Source organism: Miniopterus schreibersii (assembly GCF_964146895.1).
Source record: "Miniopterus schreibersii genome assembly, chromosome: 13".
Lineage (NCBI taxonomy): Eukaryota > Metazoa > Chordata > Mammalia > Chiroptera > Miniopteridae > Miniopterus > Miniopterus schreibersii.
In genome coordinates this window covers 36,547,480-36,566,309 of record NC_138113.1, presented here as the reverse complement: position 1 = coordinate 36,566,309, position 18,830 = coordinate 36,547,480, and the positions used below count along the sequence as shown (strand labels likewise).

Sequence of the window (18,830 nt, the reverse complement as noted above, 5' to 3'; positions counted from 1 at the left end):
TCTTCACCATCCTACTGAGCATGCCCATCTTAGTAAGTAGCTTAAGCTCCAAGTGTCTGAAACAAAGTTGTCATCTATCTTTCTATCACAGCAGCCTCCGCCATGGCTTCTTACTTCCTCGTCTTAGTTCCACCACCTTCAAACTATCACTCATTAGGTTGACATCTGTAAGGTATGAATTGAGCTATTTTTATTACGTGGGAGTAGAGAAAATCTTAGATTTAGCCCCCTGAACACTAAGCTGGCCACAAGGATGTCTCCTCAGGATTAATGAACAATTTCTAACTTGTTCCTGAAAATGACTGGATCGATGTCCTCACTGGCTCTGTGGCTGATTCAAATAACAGTGTATGTTAACTACAGGTAGTCAAGGAGGCTGTCTGGGTTTCTTTGCAGAAATGCCATTTGCTGATGGCAGCACTGCACTGTGTGGAGCCCGATTGCGTCTCTCTTTTTGCAGCGTTAGCCCCAACACTCTCTGTTACCCTGGGGATTAATGACTGCTAATAAGTGGAGCTGTTGCAGAAGCCACTGGTTATTCCATGCTGTTGGCTGTTAGGATTTTCAGCTCATGCTCTACAGTGCCCCCCTCCTGCCCCTTTGCTCTGGCCTCGCTCACAAACTTGCCATTTTCTAAGTAAGTCGCTTTCTCTCCCAACTCAGAAGGATGCCTGGAACATCCTTCACCTCCTTCACTTTCTCAAATGAGTGCATTCAGAAAGTACTAATAATGCCCTTCATTTGGAAGAATAAAATAAGGAGACTGCTGGAGGGTAACATCTGCCTAGAAGCTCTGTTGCTCCTGGAACCGTTTGCCTTCAAAGCCCCTCCTCGCTCGCTTTGCTCTGAATGTCAGGAGGGCTGAGCTCGTGCCTCCCAGGTTCTGTGTCTGCTGATTTCTGCCCAGTTTTACCCAAAAGGAGGTACTGGTGACAGATTATAAAAATGAAAGAAAAGACTCCAGAATTAGGTTCCCCTTTCCCATCTCCTCCATAGCTCCAGCTCCCACTAGACATGCCTGCCCGGGTTACAAGTCTGCCGGGTGACCCTGCCCCCTGGAGCCTGGTACTCTCTTGTTCCTTCTGCCCCTCTAGTCCACCTGGGACAACAGCTTCTTTCTGCCATTGCTCAGCTCTGGGCTGCCTCACTGCCACCTGGTTGCCTTCACAGCCTCTTTTGTCCACTGTGTAACCAACTCCCTGCATTAAACTCTTGCCTTTGTGTATGTGCATTCAAGGTGGCTTCTGTTTTCTTGGTTGAACGCAGATATAAACCCATTTCCTGATCTCTACTCTTCACCTCAGCCCATCACAAAGGCTTTTGGGGGCTGCCTTCCTCTGGGTCTGTGGCTTAACTTTTGTGTTCCCATGGCACTTGTGTATACTGCTTTGAGTTGAGATTGTGGTCTTATGAGATCCACCCCTAGATGAGCCCTTGAGAGCAGAGCCAATGTCCTGTTCATTTCAGTACCACCCCCCATGTCCTGCTCACTGCTCAGGGTACAGTAGGTGGTCACAATTTTATAACATGCATGCACACAGAATTTTTTCAGTCTTAAAAAGGATTTGATGTAATATGCTCAAAACATATGAAGATTTAAGGCATGCTCAGACTAGAATAACACGGAATTTAAATGAAAACTAGTAAATCTGTGGGTTTTTTTCATGAGAGGGGGAGGTGCTGTAGCAGTTGGGCTTTGCTCATCTCCTTGGAATACGGTGCATGGCTTTTCATTTGCTGGATCACAGTCCAGTCGTTGGTGGAAAAGTCACCTTTTATTTCAGTGAAGCAACTTAATCAATAAAGGTATTAATTGCTCTCAGCAAATGCTTTGGAACAATAAGGCACTGTCATTTTACTCCTGGCAGCCAAGCAGGAAAAATCAAAGGAAAGCATCTCAGGATTCTAAGAGACCCTTAGAACTATGGGGACTATGAAGACAGAGAAGTATTCCCTTGTGAGTCAGAAGTCCTCTGGAAAAAATCTGGAACACTTTGAGAGAAGGAGTTTATTATTATATTCAATTGAATCGAAAGCAATCTCAGACCACGATCTATAATGCAAAGTGATTCGAAAAACAGAAATATATGAATATCATTTAGAGATTAAGAAAAAGATTCATGGAAGATAAATTACATCATGTTCTAGCAAGAGAGTCAGGATTACTTAACAGAGTGCCTGGTAGCCTGGTCACTCGCTTAGCGCTCCCCCACTCCCCCCCAACCACTGCCACCACTGAGCCTTTCACTAGGGACCCTTTTCATCGTGGGCACAGGTAAGGAACAACAGTATTTCTCTATCTGGACTGTATTATCGTGGGCATCTTGAATTCAACGAACCATAACATCCTTAACCATTAAACTTCAACATAGTTATTACAGCACCCCTTAATATGGCAATATTTTTAATGCAAGGAAACCAGAAAACAGGCCTCTAACCTTAACACTGTGGAGCAATGTGCAGAAAGAATTCCCTCCTCCTTGCATAACAGCACTTCTCAGATTATGAACTTTGCCTAGAACTGACTTCCTTGTTCTGGCGTGATTCACGGTGGCGAATGTCTTGGCAAGGTATGGCCCATGTGCTGTGTGAAATACTGCAGGTGCCAGTCGCAACAAAGTGACCATTGTCTTTCTATAACGAAGTCAGTTTAAACAGCTAAGTGTCCTAAAGTGAATCCAAGTGTGCCTGGTGTCCGGAAGGTCAATTATCGCAACGTGTTAGACAATTGGGACTGCATTACTGCTAACTAGGGGGCTTGAGTTTTGTTTTTAATAAAAGCCTATTGGAATAAAGAAAACATAGTACAGCAAACATTGAATCGGACATTGTGACACAATGACAGATCTATTTTGCCACAGTTTACAGGTTCCACAAAACAATGACCCCAAATACACAAAGCATTTTATATACAATTTCCAGAAAACTCCAGACTCTTGCTTTGGAGGAATTTTACTTGAAACAAGTGGCTATGTCTTAAGTAATTTTTGCTATGCTGAGATTCCACCACTGTAGTGACTGTTATAGACAACTCCTACTTTTTTGTGGTGAGAGGGGTGGATATTGAACCAGCATATACTCCAATTTTTGCACACAACTTCTAGAAAATCTATTTTACTTCAAATAAGATTTTAAAGTCATTCACTTGGTTTTCACTTATTACATATTATTCTTCAAAAGATGTTTCCTTCTAAGGTGAAAATTCTGTTTAATTCTTCAAGTGGCAATGAAACAGGTTTTTTTCTAAAAACAAAAACACAGCTGATACCATCTTCATGGAAAAACATTTAAAATAGTGAATTGTTACACATATAAATATGTTTATTAAACTACAGTCATAATATTTTGCTGAAATTTACAAAATAGTTCATCACTTCCTTTAAAAGTTTCTTTCCTTTAATGAATATTGTTTCAGTTAGAGCGAACTTAAGTATTTTTAAATGACAACCATGAGTTGAAATACAGAAATGTTTGTTTGAATTTAATAGATTTGAAAAGATTTTTAAAGTATTCTCTCTATTTTACTCGAAGAGTGATTTAAGTACATTTTTCTGCTGCAAACTCGAAGAAACCCAAGCACTTAGCATTCATTCCTCGGCATTAATTCTTAATGTCTCGGCACCAAAAGTTGTTTAAACTGCTAAAATTATTTAATTTTTTTAACTTTTCATATAGAATTCTAAAAGGACACTATATACATATATTCCGACTTGACATTATTAAAAGAATCCAGCTCAGGGTTTTTTTTAAAATTAACTTTTTAGAACTTAACTTGATAGTTACAGATGTTTTATTCTTTGGAAGCCATTACATGTTCATTTTCCTTTCAGCATTAATTACACATAATGACCTCCACCTATCAGAAGAAAACTATATTTGTTTACATTTTCCAATGCTTTTAAAAATAAAAATAAAAATAGTTTTCATCATTGTCGATAAGGGCAAATTTTTTAATTGTTAGAATCTTGGTATTTTTGAAGACTTGTCTCTGGCTATTTTAGCCAGAAAGTTCTATTGTGGATACAACTGTTACATAAATTCCCCGAATAATAGCTTAATTACTTATAAACTCTGGAAACAATTAGTTTATCATGCTTTGAAGTGAGTAAGGCAAGTTGCCAGGCTGAGAGTAAAACGCTTGTCACTTTTTCATGTAATGAGCTTAGTTCCTTTTTGTTATTTTAGATTATTTGGAAAAGGAAACTCAGTGGAATACACTTTAATGTTCAGAAGATTAAAAGTCGAATCACTCACTTCATAAATGGCCTCTGCAATAGCACTTAATAAAGCACCGAAAGAAATATCGAAGGCTCTGAAGATGATAATTTATGTGCTTATGGAAATCATTGAAACAGATATTCTGGTTCAAAGATAAAGTTGTGCTTGAATGACACCAATATTGTAAAAGATTGACGAGGGCCGCTCTGGTTCTCAGCCTCATAATATCACCCCTTACACAAACCAGCAAATTACAGGACGGCCTCTCCTCCCGCATCTGGCGGCGCGCTCGCCGCCGGCCCTCCCCGCCTGCCCCGCCCGCGCCGCGCGGCCGCCGCGGGTCGCTCTCGCCCCTCCGCCCCGCGCACCTCTCGGCCTCGCCCCAGGGGACCGCCCCTCCCGGCCCCTCTTTTTTTTTTTCTTTTTTTTTTAATCCGTGTTCACTGTCAGGTGTGTGTGTGTGCGCGCTCGCGCGTGTGGGTTTTTTTTCTTGTTTTAGCTAAACACAGATCGAAGGAAGTTTTCAATATAAGTGGCTATGGTGGGTGAGATTGAAGCACTGTGTGTCTGACTATCACCCCAAAAACGAGGGAGAAAAGGAGCGTCCGAAGGGGATGCTGAGTTCACGCGCCGAGCCCGGGACGCGCCCGCGCCGCGCCGAGCGCAGGTGCCCGAGCGCAGCGCCCGCGGCCGCCGGCTTCACAGGCCGCCCGGCCCGCCCGGCCCCGCCGCGTCGCCGGAGCCCGCGCCCGAGGCCGCCCGCTCCTTCCTGACCTTGGCGGTCAGCGAGCAAGGTCATCCGTCATCCCGTCACCTGACCAGAGGATTGTTTACCGCACTCCGGGCGGAGACACTGGGGGGCCAAGAAAGGCAGGCAGGGCCCGCAGGCCAGGAGGGTCCCCTCGGGATCTCTTCGGCGAGGAGGGCCCACCCCAGGTGCGGGACGGCAAACTTTTCGCACCGCTCTGCAGGTTTCAGAATGACATCAGCACGCTGCCTCCTGCGGCCCCGCTCCTGGAAGTCATAATTACAGCTCGCCCTTGCCTTGGTCGGCAGGGCGCTCTTTAAGCTGTCCAGCAAGCCAGCCTGCTTGGGGGACGCATTTTGCATTTTTCATGGCCCCCCATCCCTCCCCAGACCTATAGGTCAAGGACCGGGGAGGTGAGACACGACACATTAATGTGGGTTTTTTATATTTTTTATCAGGGGACGCTCCCTGCGCCCACAGAAAAAGAGGCAGGCCAGGAGGAGAGCGCGGCGGCGGCGGAGAGGGACGGAATCCCCCGCAGCTCCCGTGCGAATTCATATTCCGAGTATGTGCCTCTCGCACCTGAAATAAATCCTGCAGGCCTACCCACGCAAACCCAGCGCCACTTATTTATTTGCATGTCATGCTTATAATACGGTGGAAAGCAAGACGGATCTCCGAGGAGGGGAGGAGATGCGGCTCACCTTTCAGACCCGCCGTCTTAAATAAAAAAGAATCGTCCGGCCGGGCGCCTAAAAATTTATCTTGAGTTTGTGGTCATTATCTCTATTATACAGCCCTGGCAATAAATAACTCGGGTAGTTACTACCCAACAATAAAACTGTAGTGTATGGGACACCATACTATTACTTTCTTAATAATCTGCCGTTTCTTTCACTTTAAATCTTTCCAGTCTTGTCTTCCCACTTGGCTACAAGGATCTATCTTCACCCCTTGAGGTGCCCGACCGCTCGGTTCATTTTTATATTTGGTGAACACAATAAGTTTTCCTGTCTAGACTTTCTGGTTTTCCTCTTATTTCTAGGCTGCCTAATCTGCTTCAAGACAAAGGGTTGGCCGGGATCAAATGTCTTTCCCCCCACCCCACCTCCTCCTTTTAACCGCCCTGTGCGTCCACGTGAATGAACATCGCCCTCCTCGGGGCACCCAGCCACGGGGTCTCTAGGAGAAAGGGGGCAACGCAGACTCGGGAAGACAGGCCCCAGAAGATGGTCTGCGCCCCTACGGCCGGCACGCCCTTGGGTGCGCACTGAGTTAAGGGTCTTGTTGGAGAGACTGTGCCTGGGCGAAATCGACCTCTCCAGGCCCTCACCCTTATTCTCCACCGTGTGTCTGAGCCAGGACGGATTTCGGGGGTGGGGTCCCATCCCTCTGCCTTCTCCCGCTGGCCCCTACGCCCAGGCACCGCGCGCTACACGCGGGCGCGGGCGCGGGCAGCCTGGACCCGCCTGAGAAGTCGGTCCTCGCTCAGCTGCTGGCTCCTCGGCGCCTTCGGGCATTAAAAGCCCACCGAGGGGGCTCGGCCCCGGGGAGCAGACGTTGAGGTGGGTGGGGGTGAAGGAGCCCCTTTCAGGTTCCCAGACGCGCGGGCCGTCCGGAGAGCCTGAGCGCACGCCCACCGGCCTCTCCCTCTCTCCCACCTAGGGCGCACCCCGTCTGCGCGACAGTTAGGGACGCGGCTCGCACCCCGGCCCCGACCCCCAGCCGGTCGGGAGACGCAGTCTGTTTGGGGCTCGAGCCCCAGGGACCCTCAGCCCCGCTGGGAGACTGAGCCAGGCTGCGCCCGGCCGGCGCCTTCCCAAGCCAGCGCCTCGCTCGCCTGCAGGCTGGCGCGAAAGGGGCTGCCCGTGGGCGAAGCGGTCAGCAAACGCCCGTGTTATCCGCGGAGCCGCACAAATCAGGGGAGGGGGTGTGGGGAGGCTGGGGGGGAGAAGGGGGCAAAGAGGCAGTGGTAAGCCGGCAAAGAAAACAAACAGACCTCCGTCGCTTCCCCTTTTGTCTTTATACAGCTTGTCTCAAGAAATCAACTTAAGCACAAGCCCCCACCAGGCTTGTTTTTGTTTGTGTGTGTGACTCAGATCACAGATAGGACTTGGGACTGAATCTCTGAGTGTTTGTGAGAGAGAAAGAAGCCGGCCAAGCTACTGATGGCGCAGGGGACGGTGAACTTCTCACCTTTCTTTAACTCACTAACAACACATCCTTTACAAAAAAAAAAAAAAAAATCCACGCCGTGTGTGTGTGTGTGTGTGTGTGTGTGTGTGTGTGTGTGTGTGTGTGTGTGTCGCTGTTAACTGCGTTTCGCTGGGAGGATCTTTTACGACTCAAAAACAAGCGACAGGGAAAATATTCACGTTTGGGACCGAAAACATTTTTTATTTATATCTTTGACATTTAAAAGAGGAGAATTAATTTGTCCTGTCTACATTAGCATTGAGAGAAAGTTTCAGAAATCAACCGAGGGGGAAGGGGCGGGGGTGGGAGAAAGCGAAGAAAAGAAAGGAAAAAGAAAAGCTAGGCTTGGTTTTTCTTATTTCAGATCTGTAATCAATCATTGAAATAGGAGGCAGCAAAATTGTAAAGATTCGATAGATTAAAATGCAAATGAAAGGTAGAAAAAGAAACATTAACATGGCGATCAAAGATTTAATAACCGTAAATCAAGTTTTTTTTTCTGTTGCAGCTGCAGTTTGCGCGTGTGTTTATGTTTTAATCATGTTCGTTCCATAAATAAATAATTTCTGAAACGAGACTAATTTTTCATTATTTTAACCGTGGGCTATAACACTAAATATTAAAAATAGAAAACGTACAGGATGCCAGATCCCCAACCAAACAGGAGAAAGACGTGTTGATTGGTTAAAATCAAGGCGTTTTATTTGTGTTTTGAAAAATCAGAGTATTCTGCTAAAAAATTCTCTCTCAACTGATGAAGACCAAAGTTTTAGTTTCCCTTTAATGTTTTATGTTAGCAAGATACCATTTATATTAAGTATCAGTTTGAGCATTTTCAAAGAACGAACATGCCGGAATATTTAAACAATACAAAACATATATTACTGCAAAGTGATGTGACAGAATTCCTAGAAAATAACGCCCCTTAGAAGAATCTGCCTTCTAGAGAAAAATTAAATGATGGTGCAACACAGTCAAAACTTTTCTTAGCTTTCCTCCTAAAGTTCTTTTTCCAAAAGGGAATATTTTAGCTTTTTGTTTTATCATTCGATTTTTAAGATTTTATGTTAAAGTGTCAAATATCGGAACACACTCTTAATTTATTAGCTATTCATTTTCTCATATGGCGAAGGCTTTTCACTTAGATCTTTTTATTTAAAATACTGATATATATTGTTAATTTAGAAATTATTTCTAAAACTCTTATAATAAACACCTGGACTTAGTCTTTTCTTTCTTTTTCTGGTTGTCTTATTAACATGGGGTAATTTATCTTCAGAAGACTGGAAACTCCTTTTTGGTCACACAGCCCTGCAACGTTCAAAATAAGCTGTTTGCTTAATTTTGTCTTTGAAGGAATTATTCATCCTAGTTTACTGAAATGATGAATTAGAATTGTCTCCATTTCTCCTCTTTCTACAAATTAAAATGATAACCAAACCTGGGATACTTGTTTCCTTTCTAAAGCCTTTAAGTTAAATGTGAGCTAAGTTGGTGTCCGCTCCCTCCACCCCAGCCACACAGTCACGTTTCACTTTGACAGTCCAATAATGCATTTAGTTTAAAATTACACTTGGGCCTTTCCTCCTTTGTATTTTTTTTTTTCTTTCATTTACTTCAGTGCAACAAGATGACTTGATTTTCATGGGATTACATGAACTCCATTCAGTGTTACTGGGACATTTCTGTTCAACTAAATTCTTGCCTTTAATAGACAAATGAACTTCTTTTTATTTGCTGGAGTTTGTAGACTGTTTTAGATACAGAGTGTGCAACTGATTTAGTTATTGTTGTTGTGAGAATCGAACAGGCACAAAAGTCATTTATCTAAACCGAAGAGATAAGACTCTAGAAAAGGAAGAAGCAAGGGCAGAGTCGTGGGGAATTATTTCAGTTTATAGCTCTTATTAATTAAACCGGATGTGGTTTTATTCTGATCTGTTAGTACCGACCCTGCTAAATGTTCCCAGATACCTTTTTCCCTCTCCCCCCTCATGCTTTCATCCATCAGATAACTCGGGTCTCCCGTCCTAAGAGTTGCATTTTCTACAATGTATCACTAAACAGTTGCAGTGTAAAACCGCGTGCATCTTCAGACGACTGCACCCCTCCCGGGGGGGGGGAAAAGAAACAAGAAAAGAAAAGAAAAAGCTTTTCCCATCCCCTTTTTAGCATCTTGTTTCGTTGAAATGCAAGACAGGTACTTGATTTAGCATTTAAGCAAAAGGTTACACAAACCGCGTTTTAAAAAGTGTTGGGATGTCCAACAGGGTCAGCCCCAGATCAGATCATTTTTTGAATGCAGACCTAAAGATAATGAGTACTTGTTGTATTCAAGGGAACAAACAGTACTTTGGCTTCCTCTGACCCCAGAATGCACGGCTCGGTTTCATTGATCATCGTACTTTATGAGATAATGCAATTACAAACATCAATAAGGGGCTGCAAGGGGAATCATTATGCGGTGACAGTGATAAATGACGGTGCAGAAATAGCATGCTTTCCCCCCCGAACAATCCAGGAGCCCAGGGGCTCGGGGGGCTGAACACAGTCGCCAAGGAAACAGATGACATCCCAAACGGCACCAAAGGAAAAAAAATGAACAGTCTTTCTTTGCCTCTCACTCTTTTCCGTCTTCCAAAGAGTTAGTTTTGGCTCTAGCAGCAGCTGCCACACAGGCATTTCGTTATTTCAGACATTAAAGCCCGGAGCGGGCGGTGGGAGTCCCCTCCTCCTCCAGCCCCACCCCCACCTAGATAACACACAAAGCTGGCTGTTCACAGTTCGGGACTACCTGGAAATGCACGTCTTGAAAAATCAGATTGGGGTGGCGTGGGGGCTGCAGGAACGAGGGTTTACACTGCCACTGCGTTGTATTCCCCCCCCCCCCCCCCCCTTCACGGTTGTCTGGTGGAAACTGAGTCTCCAGAACAGGCTGGCGCCTCGTGGGTCGGCCAGCAAGGGCGGGGGCGCGCGGCTCGCCTCCATCTCCCCGCCGTGCCAGACGCTGCCAGTTGCCAAGGCGGGGGTGGGGGGTGAGGGAGTGGGAGTGGGGTTGGGGGTGGGGGGAGCAGGAGGCTGCGAGGGGTGTCTGCCGTGTCGCTGGGTTTCTTTGAAATAGAATTATCAATGGGCGCGGGGATCTCCACGAGATCCAGGGATCCGGCTGTTGAAAGACCCAGGGGTGCCCTCAGCGAGTGGCTTCCAAAGAGCGTCGCTGAGCGACCCCACCCACCCACGTCCAGGGTGGTGGGTGAAGCAGGCGGGCGCGGGAGGGGATGGGTTACAGGGGCTGCGGCGCGGGACCCGGGGCTGCGGCGAGGGTTGGGGAGAGCCTGAGACCCCCTCGGAGGAGAAGGGGAACTCGCCACTTTGGGGGGAGGGGGAGGGAGAGCGCGCAGAGGTGCGGGGGAGGAGGGGGGCAGAAGAAACGCGGCGGGGAGGGAAGGAGGAAGCGAGCGAGAGCAATCCCACCCTAGAACGAGGTGGCCCACCCGAGGACAGCGGACTCGGGGTTGCTGACCCCCGCCGGGCACGCCCCGGCGTGGAGCTAGGGCCCCCTGAGCGACGCGCCCCGCCGCGGAGGCCCCCACCCCGAGCCGCCGGCTGGGCGGGCGCGCGAGCAGGTGACTCCATTCACCGCCGCTGCCCTGAACCGCGAGGTCCGGGACTCGTTTTCCGCCTGGAGATTAAAATCATTGCTCGCGTAATGAACTTAATGCTTTAGGGTAGAGGTGAGTGTGTCTGCGAGTGGGCAGGGGTGAGAATTACCGACCTGATCGATGGGAGACTGGCTTAAAACTAAATCCCTTGTCTCCAGGGCTGCACCGCCCGCGTCTCCCGGCCGTGGGCTGAGCGCGCCAGGGCAGGAGGCGGCGCAGGAAGGGACGAGCCCTGAGCCGGGCCCACCAGAACCAAGACCCTAAAATGCCCCTCAGGTCCCCACCGAGACCCCGGGGGTACCCGTTTTTAGAGCAAAGACTCCTAAAAGCTCAAACGTTGGAGAACTGATTGCTCCATATGTTGTTTTTTCTTTCATCTCCGCCTTGGGAGAGAAGGTTCCTGACGCGGTGGCGGGCAGATTGGGCCAAAAAGGGAACCCACTCCTCTTCCTCCTCCCCGCCATCAGCCGCCTCCTTCAAGGGCCGACTCCCCACTCTCCCCCCTCTGCGCTCTTTCTCGGGCCCTGGGACGGCCAGCCTCACGTGGGCTCTGCACCTGGCCCCCCTGAGTGTTGCGGGCCGCCTCACCCCCAAGTGGGCGTGGGGCGGGGTGAGAGGGGAGTGAGACCCGAGAAAATACCCGGCCAGGCAGGGCGCCCCACCACCCAGTTCCACGCCACTCCACCCCGTGTCCAAGCGCCTGCGCAGGAGCTTTGCACCTAGTCATGTTTTTCCTGCCTTCACTTGGGCCGAGGGCCTGCTGGGATCCGAAAGTCAGGGGAGAGTTTGCAGAGGTTTGAAAATGATTTCCTAGGAGCTCCTGCCTAAGGCATCGAGGTGCTGCCCACGGCTCCCCTACTGTGGCTCCCAGGCACTCGTGGCCGGTGCGGCGGACTCTGCCGAAGGTCCCAAGTGTCCTCTGGGCCCCAAGCTCTGGGCGTCTCGTCTCCAGAGCCACCGTGGGATTCACTAAGAAGCCTGTCGTCCACTACAAAGCACCCCGATCGGTGCCGGGGGCAAGGGACCCATAGTCCCTCAAGGAGTTGCCTCTCCACAATCTTCTGCTCAGAGCCGTGGTCGCCTCTTTCTCCAGAGACACAATCAGCAGCCCCCTTAGACTTGACTCTCAGATCGTGGTGGGGAGAGAGGAGGAGGCTACTGGAGGTGCTGAAGCCGCCCCCAAGGCGCTCTGGGCTCAGCGTAGAGACCTGCGCGGCCGGGCAGGCCCCCAGGTGCAGGCCAGCACGTGGTGCGCCATCCGAGGCGAGGGCAGCCGCGTCCTGGCCGAGACTCCTCGCAGCTGTCGCCACGGCCAACGTGATTTTCTCTCCGGGCGCGGAGCCCGGCCTAGCCCGGGGCCACCGGCGTCTGCCCTCCCGCTCCTCGCTTGGAGACTTGGGGGGCGCTGCGCACGGCGACCGATGCCGAGCGCAAAGCCTGCGCGTCTCCAAAGAGACGTGGCCGGGAGGGGGTGGCTAGGCAGTGCTGCTCCTTTTCCCAATCTCCCCTTCACTGCGAAGTTTCCGGGCAGGCGCCTCCGCCCCGAGGTCGCAGCCTCCCCTCGCCGCTCCTTCCCCTTCTCCGCCCCCGGGAGCGCGGAGAGCCGGAGCCGCCGGCCGCTCGGCGCCCCGGCGGGGACCGTGGCGCGGGCTCTGCCCTGCCCACCCCCTCCCGGGGATCCGGGGAGTGCGTCTCCCCGGGGCGAAGCTCGCCCACCGGGCGCATTGCAAGGAGACACCCGTTGCCTCCCGAGGAACTCCTAATACCATCCATACAGCTTTAATGCGTTTATAATTCGATAAGTGATTTCAATTTGAAATTGTTAGTAACTAATTTTATGGGTAATTTTTCCACATCAAATATTTAAGCATCAGATTAAGGGAGCCAGTTCCGACACGGGATAAGGGGGTTTCCCCCCCACCCCCACCCTCCGCGCCTCCGCCTCCCTCCGTTTCCTACCGAGTCGTTTTTCCAAATCCCCGAAAGATGGCAGTCGAAGCCGATATTCTTCTTTTCCCGCGGCTCTGCGAGGGGAGGGGGAGAGCGGGAGGAGAGGGAGGGGGGAGGCGGACGAGAGGGAGAGGAAGGCAGGAAAAGAGGGAGCGGGGGAGGGGGAGCGGGGGCGGGCGCGAGAGGAGGGGGGAAACTAGACCCTGCACGGACTTTTCAAACTAATTCTTTCACACGTTTCTAATACAAGCAAGAAGCAGTGGTGAATTTCCTGGAAATGTCCTGGCAGAAAAGAAAGCCAAAAAACGTGCCTGTGGGCTCAGAGTAGAAGATGTGAGAAACTCAGCACTTTCTAACTAAACCTTCAATTCAGAACAGAAGAGGGAGAGGGGAGTCCCGGAGAGAGACACACTGGCTGTTTCGTGCCGCTTTGTATTTTAACATTGTATACAAATACTCAGCAGCGAAGCGACTTGTTTCTTGCAGAACAGGGCTCTGCAGATTACATAATGGGAGGAGACGAGGTAGGGGTGGGGAAAGGTGATGGGGGGAGGGCTGGGGAGGGCCGAGGGGGTGGGGGGGCGGGGGCCCGCCGCGGATGAATTGCAGACCGGTTGCCAAACTTTTTTTTTTTTTTTTCTCCCGCTGCTGCCGCGGCTGCCTCCGCTGCCGCCTCGCTTTGAATGTGGGTAACTAGGAAACAGCAAGCCGTCTGAGAAGACGGAATTTCCAACGTGTAAAATGTTCTTAACGGAACCATTGAGCGAGTGCAATAAGGCGTGAGGGGGAACTAATCTTCCCATTTAAATGTTTGTGGCAATTTTATCTAAATGAATTTTAATGCTAAACGAGGGTAATTCCCCATTTGTAGCGCGTTTACTTCTCTTTCCTGTGCTTCTAAAGCAGTCGAACATCATGCAATGAACAATAACAATAAAAATACTGTCAAGACATATTATTCATTTTGAATGTGTTATAATTACAGCTGATTAAATATGATAGGGTAAAATATTTTTAATTTTTTTTGAAAAATATTTAAGTCAGGCTAAGAAGGAGCCTCATTCAGCCAGTGCTCCCCCCCCCCCCGTTTCCCCAAATAAAAATAAAAAGCAGGTACCACTGTGTGCCCTTGTTTAGAAGAGGGCGTTTTGTTTTTGCCTTTTAAGAAACATCAAAAAACGCTCTCAGCACCTCTATTATTTCCTTCTTTCGGGTAAGTGTCCTCAATAACCTCGGAGCTGGCCCTGAAATTCACAAGAGGAAGAGCGAACGCAGCGCTAAGGGGAGGTGGGGTGTCGAGGCGGGGAGACAGGCCTGGCGGAGCGCGAGCCGGCCGCGACACCTCACGCGGGCGGGCACGCGGGGAAGGAACACAGTTTGCTTTATTTTTTTCTAACGCACCGGACACTAAGGATCTTGATTTTTCATAGCCTCCGTAGTCCCTGGCTCCCCTTCACGTGTCCCCTTCGGCCCCGGCTCTCCGCGTCCCTCGCCCCCACTCCCCCTCCCGCCTCCCCTTTCTTTCCCTCCCCCGCCCGGCCTAGAGCTTCCTCGGGAATAAAGGCTGAAAATAACCAACTCACCCAGGCACGGACTGGGGAGGAGGGGCCGGTGGATGGTGAGTTTATAAAGTTTATTATTAATTTTTAAAGTAAATAAATGGTTGTTAACGGCTAGTAACCACCTATCAAAAGAGAAGTATTTCACTAATACGGACTATTTATGGAGACGAAGAATTGCCAAGGGGGCCAAAGGGGAAATTTAAATAATCCCATATATGGTGGGGGCGGGGTGGGTGGGGGTCGCCGCCCGAGGCCGCCGCAGGCCGAGGCCCACTGGTCCCCGCGCATCCACGTGCTGGGAAACCGGGCCCGTAAACAAAGGTGCGAGCGCGCGCGGCCGGCCGCAGGTGAGCCGGTCAATCACGCGGCACCTAGTAAACCCAACCCGCAGCTGGTTCCCCTTTTCAAATAGAAAATAGAATTGTTCAGGGCGGGTTTATAGAGTGACAAGGGCCTGAATGTCAGGCTGGAGTTGAAGGCGCTCTCCTCCGACCCATCCTTTGTTTACAAAGCAATCACTGTTAAAAGACTGATTTTTTAAAACTAATTTGCCTTAATTAAAATATTTGTATATTTTCCTTAGCTTTGGGAAGCACTTTTATAGCAGCAGTTTTATTTAAATAAAATTATAAGCTATTCCAGCTTAAACATGTTATTTTGTACCATTTAGCTGGCTGCCATGCAGAAATTCTGTACAGCTGTTCTGGAAAATTAGTTAATAACCAGTTTTAGCCAATGAGAACATAGAGCATATTTATAAAAATTAGATTCTGAAGTCTGGTCTCTTCAATTCATGTAGTTAATTTCCTAATAAACATATACTGCTCATCGTAGGTAACATCCTTAGTAGAAGACTTAACTGTACTTGGTTTGCCAATATGCGCAAGAATAATTTCACTGATATTAGATGAGTAATTCTGTTGGATGTAATCTGAGTCTACAGTTAGTTTAGTGCCCTTAGGCCTTCAATTTGCTGATATTAGGAGTTCATTAAGTCAGCTTAAAGAAATCAGTAACTATTATTAAATAATTTACTTTGTGGTTAAAATTTTCAAGTACATATGCGTCTTAGGGAGCCAAAATTAATTTTTATATTTACTGCATTAACCATCAAAAATTTGGGGGGGCAGTAAACAAATTTTTCAAGCAGTGGAGTCAGCATGACAAAAATAATCTTGTTTTTATTTTAGATTCAGATTTCATTACTGCACTCAAACGACTACAACTGGGCTTGGCGTTATTATACAATCCAAACTGTTTCCGTCAGAAACGCTAAGACTCAGTGTGCAATGATTGTTATTAATAATTAGCTCCTTGGTTTCTTGATAGAAAAAGGCTATCAACAAGCATTTGTTTATCCACAACAAAAAGTATAATTAGCTTATCCCACTTAGTAAATCTTGTATGCATGCCAACTCATACCAAACTGCTACTTTTACAAAAAAAAAAAAAAAAAAATTGCAATAATACAGTTCATTTTTCCAGTCCTTTTTGCACAAAATTTATTTACAATGTCTACATAAATGCTCCAAGGTGGGACTATGGAAAAATACACACATGACCGATGCTTTGCTCAGAAATAAAGTCAACATATTAAAAATAAATCTTCAGTCTATGTTTTTGAGCTGCATAAAACAGGAAGTGATGTATAAGGTGGTGGTTGTTGCATGGGGACAATGATGCTTGATGTGACAATTAGGCTTCTAAACACACGGCCTTTCAGTTTCCATGCCTCCTCCTACCAGTCTCCTTAAGACACTGCCTGCAACAGCTGATTAATCATTGTTGATGACTGCAGTTTTTCCCATCCTTCCCGATTTACATCTGTTCAGGCCAATTCAAATATGGTGAGTAAATGAATTAGACATGCAAATTCAAGCCCCAGGCTAGAGAGAGGGAGAGAGAGGAAAAGAGAGAGAGAAAGAGAGAGAGAGCACGCACATGGCTGAAATCCTAGGCAAGAAGAAAGATTCTTCTGCCCGATAGTTATTTTAATGCTCTAAAAATCCTGCAAATCAGACCTTCCTGTCCCTTGCAGGATAACTGTAAGGCTTTTTAATGTAAGGAGGCTTCTGGAGGAAGTGAAGAGCTATGGAAACAACACACATAGTGTGGAAAAATTTCACATTTTTCTTAAAAAATCTATAAGAAACAACGTAATATGGATAACAGTATAATAGCATTTACAATATTTCACTCTTTGTTCTCTTAATGTCTTATATAGTTATTTAGCATGTCCCCCAAATCGACTTCGGTTGGTATTTCCTGCTTTTTAAGAGTCCCTATGAAGAATTAGGGATGCTCCTTGGTCCAAAGTAGATGCCAAGAATGGAACTCCACAGTCATTGCAGAAAAAACATGATTTGAAATCAGTCACCATTGCAGACAATGCATTTTCCCTTAAGCTACTGAGCATGAATGTCCATGACTTGTCCACTCATTGTTGGGTCTCCTGTATTAAGAACCGTGGGGCTTGATGCTGACATTGGCATTCCAGGGTGGGGCGGTCCTCCATGCATCATCACTGTTGGGTGGTGAGGGTGTCCAGGAATGTACGTATGCATGGGGGGCCCATGACGCAGCTGAGCAGGATGGGGGGGCATCTGGGGTTGGGTATAACTTGGCTGTCCCATACTCACACCCATTGGACCACCCCGGGCTACATACTCCCCTGGCATACTTTGCAGCCCTGTAGAAATTCAAAAGAAAGAAACAAAAAGAAAAATATTATGAAAAAGCAATAGTGTGGCTCTGGCTATGGCAATCCTACGAAAGCCAGAGGACATTGTGATTAAGGGAGCATGGCTCTGTAAAGTATTCTTTCGATTCATACAGAAGAAAATAAAATGAGAAATGTTATGCTGGAAACGCACATTTTGAGACTATTCTCCTTTCATTGCCACTGTTATTGGGCCAGCCTACTGAGGACTTATTTATTTAAAAAAATAAAACTGTTATTTGAGGTCTGGTCTGAAGAAGCAACTTTTGTTCCCTGAAATATTCTCTACCGAAAGTACAAGAGTACCCCGCACTGGTCTCGAAACATGTCACACCAAACTAACTAGACAGGCTCTCACTTAGGCTGCTTACTTAGCTAAACCTGTACTTTTAAAAACTGAAACAAAACAAAACAGTAACAGTTATCAATGAATTCCTTCCTCATGGTTTCTTAGGGCTCGGGAAAGAAAGCTTTCACAAAACCCTGTCCACCTTACAATGATTTTGAGAACAATAAGAAAAATTGGACCTAAAACAATACCCCTCCTGCTTTGAGGGGCCTCTTGTCTTCTGCATGGATTGCTATAGTTGATGGAAACTGACAGGTGTATTGTTTCTGAGAGCTATAAGCTCCATAATCATCAAGGGTGAAAGGCATGACGCTATTGCTAAGTAGGTTCAATTGGCTTTAGTTCTAAGTAATAGTGCACTGTGAATCCGATGAACACCTTCGAATAAGGTCTCCAGGCTCTAGCAATGAATGGCTGCTTAATCTAGCCTAAAGGAACATTTTTGAACTAATGAAAATTGCTTATAAAATATACTGTACCCACAGCTCTTTAATCAAAAAAGATGATAATATTTTTTGTAATAACCTATTAATTTAATTGGTCATGAAGCATAAAATACATCATTTAAATTTAATTGACCCAGAAACTAAGAAACAATATTTAAATTAACTAAGCTAGAGAATTCCATGATGAGGTAATAAGACCGATGCATTCCCAAGCTCAATGGAATGTTTTCGGGAGCTCATGGTTAAACTTCTATTTGACTCACACCCAGAGAGGAAGACCAGTATGAACTATCCTTGGCCTCAGCAGTGATTTTAAATAGTGCGTTAATATAATCAGAGACACAACCAAGACTTGGACATAACTGCTTTTAATTTCAGAAACAAAGCTAGAGCAATGCTATTAGGGGTAATTGAGGAAGTGAACAAGAGCTTTGGTGTTCAAAACAGTCTTACTTGTTTGAACACGAGTTGCTGGAGTGTCTTTTTAGGAGAGAAAATGCAAGAGCGAGAATCTGGGGCAGTTTTCCTAGGCCCACTTCACGAGGCCTGCCACTGAAGACTGCATTAATGATCTCTATTTTTGTATACTGGATAAGTCAAATCCATTTGTCACACTGCAAGTGATGGCATACTTAATTTGGATATAGTCAATTAGCCTGGGCTAAGCCCTGCAGCCTGCTGTGCACACCTCTATTTTGTATTCTCCCTTTTTCCATTGCCACACGTAATCCCATTATGATGGACAGACAAAGGAATAAACTAAGAAAAAAAAAATCAAAGTTTAGTTGACTGAAGCTCAAAATATGCCTTTACTTACCCTATGTAAAGCTAGTGTTTATTTTCCCTAAAAGAAGTCTCTGTTTGGCTTTTCAGTGTCTTGCAGGTTAGTGTAGAAATGTAACTCATGCATCAACTGCGGTTAGACAGATTTATGACACTTTGGGGACATGCTCTTTCCTCTCCTTGCACTGCTGCAGACT

General features: G+C 47.0%; 1 protein-coding gene across 2 annotated transcripts in view; it reads right to left on the bottom strand.

Moving 5' to 3' along the window:
* Positions 1–15,503: 15,503 nt before the first annotated feature.
* Positions 15,504–18,830, bottom strand: part of MEIS1 (Meis homeobox 1) — a 129,710-nt gene continuing 126,383 nt past the window's right edge. Inside the window, exon 12 of one of the 2 annotated variants that reach the window (XM_081157198.1) lies at positions 15,504–17,025. In XM_081157198.1, coding sequence (XP_081013324.1) covers positions 16,742–17,025 — 284 coding nt within the window. In that variant the 3' untranslated portion in view covers positions 15,504–16,741. The remainder of the gene's footprint in view (positions 17,026–18,830) is intronic. The other variant, XM_081157199.1, reaches the window with a different exon arrangement.